Raw genomic sequence first — 13,293 nt, 5'->3', positions numbered from 1 at the left:
AGCTTAATCTTTATTAGTAGGGGGAGTGCCTTTTCTAATAGAGAATTAAAATATTTAAATCTGAATACAATATTTGTGCATGCATTGGAACTGCAATGTACAGCCAGTGGTGCACCAGACTTTCAATATCTCCCTTTGTTCTTTTGATGGTAGTCTTATACTTATCACTGTCTAGTTACTGACACACTGACCAGTGGAAATAGTTTTTCCCAACTTACCATATCAAAACTGTTCATAATTTTGAACACTTCGATCAGATCCCCTTAATCTTGTCTGCTGTAATAAAAAGAGCCCCAGTTTCTCTGGTCTCTCTGATACCCCTGGGTATTATAGTGAATTGCTTCTTCAGTCTCCCCATAGCTTTGACATCCTTCTTGCAGTGAAGCACCCAAAACTTGGTAAAATATTCTTGCTCTCGCCAATGATTTGTGCAGGTTTAACATTACCTCTTTGCTTTTATACTTTATGCCCCTATCTATAATACCTAGGATTCTATGTGATTTATCAGCTTGCCCTCTCTCACTTAAAGATTTGTGTTCCTGAACCTTTAAATCTCTCTGCTCCTCTACTTCATTTAATGTTTTACTATTTACTGTATATTCTTATATATCTCCCTAATTGCCTCCCATTTCTCTCTTGAATTCTAACTGACATCTGTCTGCCCAGTCCTCAAATCTGTTTATGTTCTCCTGAAGTTGCATACAGCTCTCTTCACAATTAACCGTGTTGTCTGCAAGTTTTCATGTTGCGCCTCCTATGCTCAAGTCCAGATCATATATGTTGAGAAGCGTTATGATCCCAACCCTGACCCCTGGGGGACACCGCTCCAGAACGACAAACATTTATTAACCACTACTGTCTGTTTTCTGTCCTTTAGCCAACTTGGTTTATGCTGCACCTTATCAAACACCTTCTGAAAATTTGTCAGACTAAACTTGCCTTTGTGCTGGCTATCCTTAATTAACACATAATTTTCCAAACGAGTATTCATTTCATCCCATATTATGACCCCCAGAAGCTTATCCACCACCGACGTTAGCTAAGTGATCTGTACTACTACTACAACTACTAAATTCCCATCTGTCAGCTCAGCAACGATGATGAGGTTGAATAAATTCACTCTACTCGCTTCTGAACTAGCCTGGTCACTTCAGTCATCAGTATCCCTTTCTGTGAAAGTCACTCTTGACATTGTCTATCCAGCACTTCCTTGGTCTTCCTCGGCTTCTTGTTCCACGTACCTCTATATGCAGGGCTGTGAAAGGTATTTTAGCTGTTTATATTCTTGACACATGCCCAGAACATCACAGTTGTCTTTCCTGGATCTTCTGTAGAAGTGTTGTTTCTTGTCCAAGCCACGTTCGTATTAAATCATTCTTGATTCTTTGCATCCCAGGTACTCCCAGTACTGACCTACATTGGCTCCCGGTCTGGCAACACCTCGATTTTTGAAATTCTCATCCTTGTTTTCAAATCCCCTCCATGGCCTCGCCCCTCCCTATCTCTGTAACCTCCTCCATCCCTCCGAGATCTCTGCACTCTTCCAATTACGGCCAGTTAAGCATCCTCAATTTTCATCACACCACCATTGACGGCCGTACCTTCAACTGTCTAGGCCGTAAGCTCTGGAATTCCAACCCTAAACCTCTCCTCTCTACCTCTCCTTTTTAAGACTCTCCTTAAAACCTATCACTTTGACCAAGCTTTTGGTCACCTGTCCTAATACCTCATTGTGACTTGGTGTCAAATTTTGTTTGTAAATCGCTCCTATGAAGCACCTTGGGATGTTTTACCACGTTAAAGGCACTATATAAATGCAAATTGTTGTTGTTTGGACTAGTTATTGTTGGAACCTCATTGCCCCTGTGTTTATGTTTAGTTTGTTTTACTTTTGTTTTTAGGACTAACGTATTGGAGGCTGGATGAAGGGGAGCTGTACCACTCTTTACCGAAGAATAAGGAGGTTGACCTTGCTGACATTTTCTCTCCCTCCAAAGGTGTTGACAGATGTCAGGTATGTCGGGAAAGTTTTATTAATCAGTCAAATGTTATTAGTTATGTGAAGTAGAAGATCTGTGTACCTGAAGAAAAGCAGGAAATTGAAAAGACTGCTAACTCTCCCAAATAAGTTAATTTTCTTTACAACAGTTTCTTCTTGTATGCCTTGAATTCTCAGTGCATTCACATATATTTTATGAAGCCATTATACATTTTGATTGCTTGTGGTGGGAATGCAGCAATACAGCCAGATTTCTTGGCATTATTTGCCTTCTATAATTTTTCTTCATGATTTAATTTTTCTCTTCCTCTTGAACCTAAACAGAATTATGAATGTGCTTAGCTGCAATTGAGTGGAAAAACAAAGAGTGAGAATAAGATCTATTGTGTGGGTGGAGATTAATGGGGATGGACCAATGGAAATGAGAATAGGTAACAAATTGAAATGTTGAAGCTGAGGATTGGGTGCAGAGTAAAGAAAACCGTTGTTAACTCCATCCTGATTGCTGTTGTCATGATAATGTTAAGTCAGATGCAGCAGAATACATTTATTTTCTGTATCTGATGAGCCCTGATAACTGGATGGAACATAAAACAAAGTGTGGTGGTGCAACTCTCAAAACTTTTGGCTTGGATTGTTTGTTTTTTCAAAATTGGGTTGGTTTGATCAGGAAAGTTACAGATTATTGGAAGTCATGCGGCGTTAATGGCTTAACTTTCAAATTCCCCATCATAGAGAATGCACAAGTGGGCATCAGTCAGCTAGTGAAAATAAACAATTGGTAAGGTAAAAATCATAAATTAGCTGGCACAGTGCTGGACCATGTCATAATTGTGAGAAAAAAAAAATCAAATTTATTTTTAGCTACCAACAGGCTCCCAGCGGCAGGTCCCTTCGCTGAAGGAGATTTATTGTATGAAGCAGAAGGACAAAAAGATTCTACCTGGCTGGGGATTGGGTTCTCCTCCACTTCATCAGTCTCCCCCAGAGGTACGACAGTTCCAGGCAATAACTGCAACTTGCCCTTGTATAGTAGCTTCAACATAGCAACACAGCTCAAAGCACTGGGGGGGTGGGGGGGTTGCTGCTGATTAACAAGCATGAATTGCAAGAGCTGAGAACTAGATTTTGAGGCTTTGAAGGTGGGGTAAGTGTAGCAAGGTGGATGGGTTTAGGAACAGAATTTCAGAAAGCAAGGCCATTATTATTAAAAGCTGTGGAGCAGAAGGAGATGGGACGCACGCATGTAAGGTCATAATCTGAGGAGTGGAATGTGTGAGATGGGGCGTAGGGCAATATTAGTGTGGGGCAAGACCATTGCGGGGGATGGGGGGAATGGGATTTATAGATCGGGACAAAACTTTTGAAGTCGATGGGCAAACCAATGGAAGTCGGCAAGGGCATGGTAGTGGGTGAGGGATACTTAGTACTGGAGAGGATGGGCGAGCTGAGTTTTGCAAGTAGCTTGAGTTTAAGTAGGGTGGAAGTTGGGAGGCTGACGTGGAGAGAGTTTTGGAAGTCAAACCTGGAGGTAATGAAGGTGTGATTGAGGGTTCTACTGGCAGTGAGGGCGAAGTATGGACTGAATGTTAAAGGAGGTAGAAAAGGTGATCTTAGTACCTCCAGGTCTTGAACTGAGCTTTAAATATCTTCCATCCATTTAAATAAAGCCATTCTAAATCTCTGATGTTTATATATGTTGTACCTGGCTGCAGGTCTACTTACTGGTACAAGACTACAACCTAAGGGAAGGGTTGGAGGTTTGGACTTGTGCTGGGAGGTAGATAGATGAATGCAAATTGGCTTTATGGGGTATCACGCTGAATGTTGCTTTGCTATTTGGGAATGACCACTACTGTAGTATTAAGTCATCTATTTCGTTGGTATTAGTGCAGGTGGAGCATGCAATCTGAGTCACTTAGATGGTTTCTACTGATGTTTTAGAGTTCAATGTATGCTGCTAATAATGGTGCGAAAAACACCTCCTAATGTAGCAACATGTCAGAGTCACACTACATGGATTGTTTACCAGCAGCTAGGCAATATAATGTCCAATATTTCATTTGAAAATGTTGAAATTTACTTTTTAGAAATGTACCTGTGTTAATTTAGAATGAGATTTTACTTTAAAAATTAATCTTTCAATTTTTCTCTCCCCTAAATAAGGTTTTAACTCTTGACCCCACTCTTCATATGAAGCCATCTGCTGCATTTTCTCCACGTTATCATTTTAGTACTCCAGTAGCGGTTTCAGAATCTGATACTCTATCTTCAGTTAGCCCAGACTCTATCGTGGGTGTAACCATACACAGCTATTCTGATCCTAATTCAGATTTGCGTGTAGATACTGCTCCGGGATCAGAATTGACCAGTACTTCCAGATGTTGTCCACAGAAAAGCTCATCACCATTGCAGAACTGGAATCTCCATCCTGTTCCTCAGTCTTCCTCTGCTATGCATGGTCAACATTCTATAACCTTAAAGCACACTAAGAATGCAAGCTCATCACACGAGCAAGGGGAGGATAGTAGTTCCACATTGACTCCACCAGCTGTGCCCTGTGTTGGGCAGTCAGGGATTACAAATAGTGTAAGTGGCTCATTGGACCATAATGTATCTGCATCATCTCTTGAAGATCCTATCATGTTATCCATGTAAGTGACTTTTAACACTTTATAAGAAATTCCAAAATTTAAGAAACTTTTTATTTTTGTATTGCTAAGAATCTGTTCAGACCTCCCAAATGCTTTTAGACTACTTTTGATGTGTAAGAGCACTTTAATGTGCTGTGACCTAGTGCCAGCTATTTTCAGTGGGTGCTAACTCCGACCTTCATCACGGTAGCCCAGTACACAATTGCAGAACTTGAAATTTGCTAGATATTGTTTGCATAAACAGATAATATTTCAAATGTTAAATGTGATAATACTGTACAGTCAATCCAATTTGCTTCTGCACTGTAAACTTAAATTCAGATTCTCTTTTTAATGGAATTTTATTTCCAGAGCGCGCCTAAACCTACGTGAGAAACATGCGCGTCATGTGGCCGACATTAGAGCCTACTATGAGGCAGAAATCAACAGCCTTAAGGAAAAACTGGAAACCTTAAAAGGACCTTCTGTAATATTTGAAGCAGAGAAACACAACAAGAATCTTTTAGAAAGGTGATTTTTGCATTCATAGCAATAAAAAGGTACATTTAAAGTGATTAAATATATTTAATTTCCTTTACCTCACTTGCTGTTCCTGCGTTTAATTTTTTGTTCAAATGTGTAACCAAGATATATATTTTTCTATAGTGATTAGTCATAACTGAAGATCATAGAAAAATATTCCTTGTACTACATGCAAATTAAAAATACCTTACTTGCTTAAAATAATCAGCATTGAAATAAGCGATTTAAAGCCCCCCAAAAGAACAAGTGAATTTGGACCTGCTTTATAGTTCGCCAATGCACTCAAACAGTGTGTTACGGGGCAACTACAGATGTGTTGGAGGAGCTACAGATTTTGTATTCTGTCAGATTGCTATTGCTGGAGAGTGTAGGTAGGTATAGATTACTGTGATATGAAGAGAACTACAGAATTTGCGAAAATGGGGATGAAAAAAATCTGGACTCAGTATCAGTTGAGGCAAACTCTGCCACATTCTGGAATCATGATGTGGAGATACCGGTGATGGACTGGGGTGGACAAATGTAAGGAATCTTACAACACCAGGTTATAGTCCAACAGTTTTATTTGAAAATCACAAGCTTTCGGAGGCTTTCTCCTTCGTCAGGTGACAAAGGAGAAAGCCTCCGAAAGCTTGTGATTTTCAAATAAAACTGTTGGACTATAACCTGGTGTTGTAAGATTCCTTACATTCTGGAGTCTTAGTGAACTTGAAGAGCAAATAAATCGATGAAAACTTGATGACAACCTTCAAGAGACAACGGCCAACGCAGTTTAAAAATATGAGATGGCCATTGTTTATATTTTGTCCCAACTTTCTCTCCTGAAGATGTGGACTAATGCTAGGGTACAGTTCCATGGGCATCGCCAGCCCTCTGGTACCTTATCCAAGTGGCCATTCATTATACAGTGAGTGATAGCAGGCTATTCAACTTTGGGGGAGGAGGGCCATCACAGCTGATCCTGTTTTCTCCAGATATCCACAAGTGTACGTTTCGCAGCAGTGACAGTGATCAGGAATCAGTGACCTGCTAATTATTTTTTGTTTCTTCCCCACATCCTTAGCTTAGGGTCACTGAGGCAGATTTGATTACCCAAAATACATATCTTGTGAGTAATATTGTAATTAGCATTGTTAATAACTTTGTGTAATCCTTTGCAATAGTTGTAACAATTATTTTGAATTTTTAGATGTGAACAACTAGAAAGAGCTTTAACTGAAGCTGGAAATCGTATTCGAGACCTAGAGAACAAGAATTACTTAATGGAAATGCAACTGGTGGGTAGAAGTCCTTGAACAAGAGATCAGCACTACCTCGAGCAGGAGATTTGTGCATAATGTTAAGCAAGTACTTTAGTCAGAAATCTTGAGGAAGCTGACCTCATCAGTCCTGAGTGAAGACTGTATAATAGCTTGGAAAGTATTTGTACAGTGAATAGAGCCTGGAGAGTATTTAAACTGCTTGTAGCATTCATGAAAAAGCCAATACTAACTGGCCAGTTTATATGTTTCAAGTCATTTTATTTCCTAACTGTTCAAGTTTACTCTTGTATTTTTGGTTAGGTTGACTGGCCAGGGCGCTATGATGTAGTTAGTACCACGGCCCAGGCTTTACAACAGCGTCTTGATGAAATGCGAAAAGACAACAAGGATAAAGATAACGTGATCAACAAACTTAATGGCAGGCTGAAAAACCTAGAAGAGGCTTTTGAGAAAGCTTACAAACACTCTGATAATAAAGACGCCAGAATGAAACATGAGCACAAAATATTACAGGATGTAAGTTGTGTATTCATTTCCATGAAATAAGTTGGTTTGAGAGAGTAACCGAGCCAGTATCTACTAATCTGTTCATCTTACTTTGATACAGAATTTATGCAAGAGTCCACCACTCTTTAAGTTAACAGAATTTGTAAATGCAGCATTTCATTTTTGGTTCAAATGTAAAATCTAAACTCCTTTTTCCATTGCAGCTGCTTACAGAATATGAGTCACTAGGAAAAGAGCATGAACGAGTAAAGGTAATTTCACATCCTTGCAGAGTTTGGGAGACTGCATATCCGCCCCATCATCAAGACCGTCTACTTCCACCTCCATAACATCGTCTGTCTCCATCCCTGCCTCAGCTCATCTGCTGCTGAAACCTTCATCCTTTGTTACCTCTAGACTTGACGAGTCCAATGCTCTCCTGTCCGGCCTCCAATCTTCCACTCTCCGTAAACTTGAGCTCACCTAAAACTCTGCTGCCCGCATCCTAACTCGCACCAAGTCCCTTTCACCCATCACCCCTGTGCTCACTGACGTACATTGACTCCCAGTCCAGGAACTCCTTGATTTTTAAAATTCTCATCCTTGTTTTCAAATCCCTCCATGGCCTCTCCTCTCCCTATCTCTGTGATCTCCTTCAGTCCCACAACCCTCCGAGATCTCTGCGCTCCTCCAATTCTGGCCTCTTGCGCATCCCCGATTTTAATTGCTCCACCATTGGCGGCTGTGCCTTCAGCTGCCTAAGTCCTAAGCTCTGGAATTCCCTTCCTCTACCTCTCTCCTCCTTTAAGATGCTCCTTAAAACCTACCTCTTTGGCCAAGCTCATGGTCACCTGTCCTTACGTGGCTCGATGTCAAATTTTGTTTTGTTATTTGCTTAATAATGCTCCTTGGGATGTTTTGCTACGTTAAAGGCGCTGAATAATTACAGGTTGTTGTTATAATATGAAAGTTACCGTTTATTGCCATAAATCCTGATGATTTTGCCCACATGGAACATATAAATGTGGACATCTTTTTGCACTGTCAGTAAATGTTTTTTTTCCCCTTCTTGACTAGGAGACATTGAATACCACAGAAGATAAACTATTTGATGCAAATTCTCAGATCTCGGAGCTGAAAAGGTTGCATGATCAGATCTTGCTTTTGTTACATGATGCTGTATAAGTCTCTTGGGAAGCATGCTTGATTTAGACAAAAGTTGTTTTCTTTATATACTTTGAAAGTGAGGGGATGCTCTTGGCAGCAATGATGTATGGGAAGATTTTCTTTTGAGTTAAGATCAGGCCAAAGAATTCATGATCATCACATGTGTCCCATGGTGTTGAGGCACACTGTTACTTGTCATATTGCCATGGTTACCCACTGTATTCTTTACAAACTTAATATTTACAATTCTAATGTTTTTACAAAATAGGCATACAGAGTCTAGATGGTGGCCCTTCAATATTTTAGTTTGGGAAATGTATAACTGGGTAATGGAATTGTTTTAGATTGCTGTACTAAAGTGTTGTCACAGGAACAGTGGGCCAAGCAGCCTCCTCCTGTACTCTAAACTTTTATGGTTCAACCAACCAGCTGCAGCTTATATCTTAACACATCTGTAGTAGAGATTTCACCTTTGTTCCCACTCTTGTGCGTTCAGTGACCAATAGTGCTGCTATAAATAATTGTGATGTGGAGATGCCGGTGATGGACTGGGGTGGACCAATGTAAGGAATTTTACAACACCAGGTTGTAGTCCAACAGTTTTATTTGAAAATCACAAGCTTTCGGAGATTATCTCCTTCGTCAGGTGAGTGAGTGAAAGGTTCTCAAATCGCATATCTTATATTAGGCTGGGACACGATCACACCAATCAAAGGTGTCGTTGGTGTTCAGACAGGTTAGCCACGGAAAACAATACATCCCAGTATACTGAATACACAATAGGTCAGATTACACAGACAAAGGGAGAAAGAGACCTGAAAGGCAGAGAGAGAGAGAATGAGAGAGAGAGAATGTCCAGTTGTATTAAAAACAGATAACTTTTTTTTCCTGCTGGTGGGGTTACGTGTAGCGTGACATGAACCCAAGATCCCGGTTGAGGCCGTCTTCATGGGTGCAGAACTTGGCACCCATGAGGACGGCCTCAACCGGGATCTTGGGTTCATGTCACGCTACACGTAACCCCACCAGCAGGAAAAAAAGTTATCTGTTTTTAATACAACTGGACATTCTCTCTCTCTCTATCTCTCTCTCTCTCTATCTCTCTCTCTATCTCTCTCTCTATCTCTCTCTCTATCTCTCTCTCTATCTCTCTCTCTATCTCTCTCTCTCTCTCTATCTATCTATCTATCTATCTATCTATCTATCTATCTATCTATCTATCTATCTATCTATCTATCTATCTATCTATCTCTCTCTCTCTCTCTCTCTCTCTCTCTCTCTCTCTCTCTCTCTCTCTCTCTCTCTCTCTCTCTCTCTCCTCTGCCTTTCGGGTCTCTTTCTCTCTTTTTGTCTGTGTAATCTGACCCATTGTGTATTCAGTATACTGGGATGTACTGTTTTCCGTGGCTAACCTGTCTGAACACCAACGACAACTTTGATTGGTGTGATCGTGTCCCAGCCTAATACAAGATATGCGATTTGAGAACCTTTCACTCACTCACCTGACGAAGGAGATAATCTCCGAAAGCTTGTGATTTTCAAATAAAACTGTTGGACTATAACCTGGTGTTGTAAGATTCCTTACATAAATAATCGTATATACAAACAGTTAAATCTGGGAAGTGGTTCAGTATCTAATCCAAGTTATTTTTTATTCGTTCATGGGATGTGGGAGTCGCTGGCAAGGCCAGCATTTATTGCCCATCCCTAATTGCCCTTGAGAAGGTGGTGGTGAGCCACCTTCTTGAACCGCTGCAGTCTGTGTGGTGAAGGTTCTCCCACAGTGCTGTTAGGAAGGGAGTTCCAGGATTTTGACCCAGCGACGATGAAGGAACGGCGATATATTTCCAAGTTGGGATGGTGTGTGACTTGGAGGGGAACGTGCAGGTGGTGTTGATCCCATGTGCCTGCTGCTCTTGTCCTTCTAGGTGGTAGAGGTCGCGGGTTTGGGAGGTGCTGTCGAAGAAGCCTTGGCGAGTTGCTGCAGTGCATCCTGTGGATGGTACACATTGCAGCCGGTGGTGAAGGGAGTGAATGTTTAGGGTGGTGGGTGGGGTGCCAATCAAGCGGGCTGCTTTGTCCTGGATTGTGTCGAGCTTCTTGAGTGTTGTTGGAGCTGCACTCATCCAGGCAAGTGGAGAGTATTCCATCACACTCCTTGTGCCTTGTAGATGGTGGAAAAGCTTTGGGGAGTCAGGAGGTGAGTCACTCGCCACAGAATACCCAGCCTCTGACCTGCTCTTGTAGCCACTGTATTTATATGGCTGGTCCAGTTAAGTTTCTGGTCAATGGTGACCCCCAGGATGTTGATGGTGGGGGATTTGGCGATGGTAATGCTGTTGAATGTCAAGGGGAGGTGGTTAGACTCTCTCTTGTTGGAGGTGGTCCTTGTCTGGTGCGAATGTTACTTGCCACTTATCAGCCCAAGCCTGGATTTTGTCCAGGTCTTGCTGCATGCGGGCTCGGACTGCTTCATTATTTGAGGGGTTGCGAATGGGACTGAACACTGCAATCATCAGCGAACATCCCCATTTCTGACCTTATGATGGAGGGAAGGTCATTGATGAAGCAGCTGAAGATGGTTGGGCACTGGTCTGAGGAACTCCTGCAGCAATGTCCTGGGGCTCAACAACCACTACCATCTTCCTTTGTGCTAGGTATGACACCAGCCACTGGAGAGTTTTCCCCCTGATTCCCATTGACTTCAATTTAACTAGGGCTCCTTGGTGCCACACTCGGTCAAATGCTGCATTGATGTCAAGGACAGTCACTCTCACCTCACCTCTGCAATTCAGCTCTTTTGTCCATGTTTGGATCAAGGCTGTAATGAGGTCCTGGCGGAACCCAAACTGAGCATTGGTGAGCAGGTTATTGGTGAGTAAGTGCCGCTTGATAGCACTGTCGACGACACCTTCCATCACTTTGCTGATGATTGAGAGTAGACTGATGGGGCGTTAATTGGCCAGATTGGATTTGTCCTGCTTTTTGTGGACAGGACATACCTGGGCAATTTTCCACATTGTCGGGTAGATGCCAGTGTTGTAGCTGTATTGGAACAGCTTGGCTAGAGGCGCAGCTAGTTCTGGAGCACAAGTCTTCAGCACTACAGCCGGGATGTTGTCGGGGCCCAGTGCACTCTGCCGTTTCTTGATATCACGTGGAGTGAATTGAATTGGCTGAAGATTGGCTTCTGTGATGGTGGGGATATCGGGAGGAGGCCGAGATGGATCATCCACTCGGCACTTCTGGCTGAAGATGGTTGCAAACGCTTCAGCCTTGTCTTTTGCACTCACGCACTGGACTCTGCCATCATTGAGGATGGGGATGTTTACAGAGCCTCCTCCTCCCGTTAGTTGTTTAATTGTCCACCGCCATTCAAGACTGGATGTGGCAGGACTGCAGAGCTTTGATGTGATCCGTTGGTTGTGGAATCGCTTAGCTCTGTCTATAGCATGTTGCTTCCGCTGTTTAGCATGCATGTAGTCCTGTGTTGTAGCTTCACCAGCTTGACCCCTTATTTTTAGTTATGCCTGGTGCTGCTCCTGGCATGCTCTTCTACTCTCCTCATTGAACCAGGGTTGATCCCCTGGCTTGTTGATAATGGTAGAGCGAGGAATATGCTGGGCCATGAGGTTACAGATTGTGCTGGAATACAATTCTGCTGCTGCTGATGGCCCACAGCACATCATGGATGCCCAGTTTTGAGCTGCTCGATCTGTTATGAATCTTTCCCATTTAGCACTGTGTATGGTGTCCTCAGTGCAAAGATGGGACTTCGTCTCCACAAGGACTGTGCGGTGGTCACTCCTACCAATACTGTCATGGACAGATGCATTTGCGACGGGTAGATTGGTGAGGACGAGGTCAAGTAAGTTTTTCCCTCGTGTTGGTTCGCTCACCACCTGCTGCAGGCCTAATCTGGCAGCTATGTCCTTCAGGACTCTGCCAGCCCGGTCAGTAGTGGTGCTACCGAGCCATGCTTGGTGGAAGGCCATTTATAAATTTTTTTGATCTTTCAGATTTATAGTTCATGACTTTCTCTGAGCCCCTTAGCTACATATTTCACTACCCTATATACAATGTGATACTTTATTCAACATCTGTTACAACAGCCTGTCAGCAACAAATCAGTGTCATTTCCACACTAGTTTTAACAGTCCTTAGAATTGTATTTGGTTTGTTGAAACCATACTGTGTATTTTCAAAATGAAACTATTTTAATGTGTAGCAAAAGGCATTAATATAATTTGGGATTATGCAGTGTCCAGAACATAACCCAGAATAACTCTTGAAGGTGTGGGCAGAGGTCAAGCATTTCCTAATTCGGGGAGGGAGAGATCTCTGCTTTGGAGCAGCTTTTAATGATCAGTTCATTGACTATTTAATAAACATTCCATTATGGACTTCCCTGCATTTCAATATGTAACTTTTGAGGGTGGATTTTGTTTAATTGAATATTAATATAACCTAAATTTTAAGTAATCATTGTATCTTGCCAGTCATGAAATTGCTATTCTTGCACTTCAGGGTTGCTTCAAAACTTGAGGCTCAGATTAGACAAGTAGAACATGAGAGAAACTACATGAAGGTCCGGCCTGGTGCAGATAGCTGTTCACGGACATCAAGCACTAGGTAAATGCAAATTTGTCTTCTAAATAAAACATAAGCAATGTGTCACATCTGCTGATTTCACCATCAAGGGAGCTCATAACTTTTACCTCTTTTAATATGATGGCTAATGCAAAGAATGTATTTTAAATATTTTGAGTGTTGGAGCATTAACACACATTAGTACAGCAGTAGTGAGATACAGCTTTAATTTCCCAAAGGTGCTGAATACTTGGTCGCCAGCCCTGTTGCTGGAGAGAGGAACTGACCAGAAACCAGGTGCTTCTTTAATGGGAAGGAGGTTACACTAGACGACAAGTTACTTCTTAGCTGCTGTTTAGCTTCTCCTAGTGTCTGGTTATAGAGGAAGCCTGAGAGCAGGTAACCCTCCCTCTTTGTAACAGTTAACATATGGCCCAGATGAGAGAAGTGAGTTTAATCTCCTGACATCAGTTGTCGGGAAAATGCTGAAATCCATTATCAAGGAAGTGGTTACAGGGCACTTAGAACATCATGATATGAGTAGGCAGAGTCAACATGGTTTTATGAAAGTGAAATCGTGTTTGACAAATCTATTAAGAGTTTTTTGATACAT

At 42.0% G+C, this 13,293-nt stretch overlaps 1 protein-coding gene across 8 annotated transcripts in view; it reads left to right on the top strand.

Annotated features, from left to right (window-relative positions):
• Positions 1-13,293, top strand: part of LOC137342295 (M-phase phosphoprotein 9) — a 67,843-nt gene that overhangs the window by 24,959 nt on the left and 29,591 nt on the right. For 7 of the 8 annotated variants that reach the window (XM_068006222.1, XM_068006218.1, XM_068006217.1 and 4 more), the window contains 9 exons: positions 1,902-2,014; positions 2,864-2,989; positions 4,166-4,653; positions 5,005-5,163; positions 6,365-6,452; positions 6,738-6,953; positions 7,148-7,195; positions 8,001-8,065; positions 12,618-12,722. In XM_068006222.1, the coding sequence (XP_067862323.1) occupies positions 1,902-2,014; positions 2,864-2,989; positions 4,166-4,653; positions 5,005-5,163; positions 6,365-6,452; positions 6,738-6,953; positions 7,148-7,195; positions 8,001-8,065; positions 12,618-12,722 (1,408 nt within the window). The remainder of the gene's footprint in view (positions 1-1,901; positions 2,015-2,863; positions 2,990-4,165; positions 4,654-5,004; positions 5,164-6,364; positions 6,453-6,737; positions 6,954-7,147; positions 7,196-8,000; positions 8,066-12,617; positions 12,723-13,293) is intronic. The other variant, XM_068006221.1, reaches the window with a different exon arrangement.

The sequence above is a fragment of the Heptranchias perlo genome, chromosome 25 (genome assembly GCF_035084215.1).
Source record: "Heptranchias perlo isolate sHepPer1 chromosome 25, sHepPer1.hap1, whole genome shotgun sequence".
In the NCBI taxonomy this organism is placed as follows: Eukaryota; Metazoa; Chordata; class Chondrichthyes; order Hexanchiformes; family Hexanchidae; genus Heptranchias; species Heptranchias perlo.
Note: the sequence above shows the minus strand (reverse complement) of the source record. Positions and strands in the feature narration are given on the sequence as shown.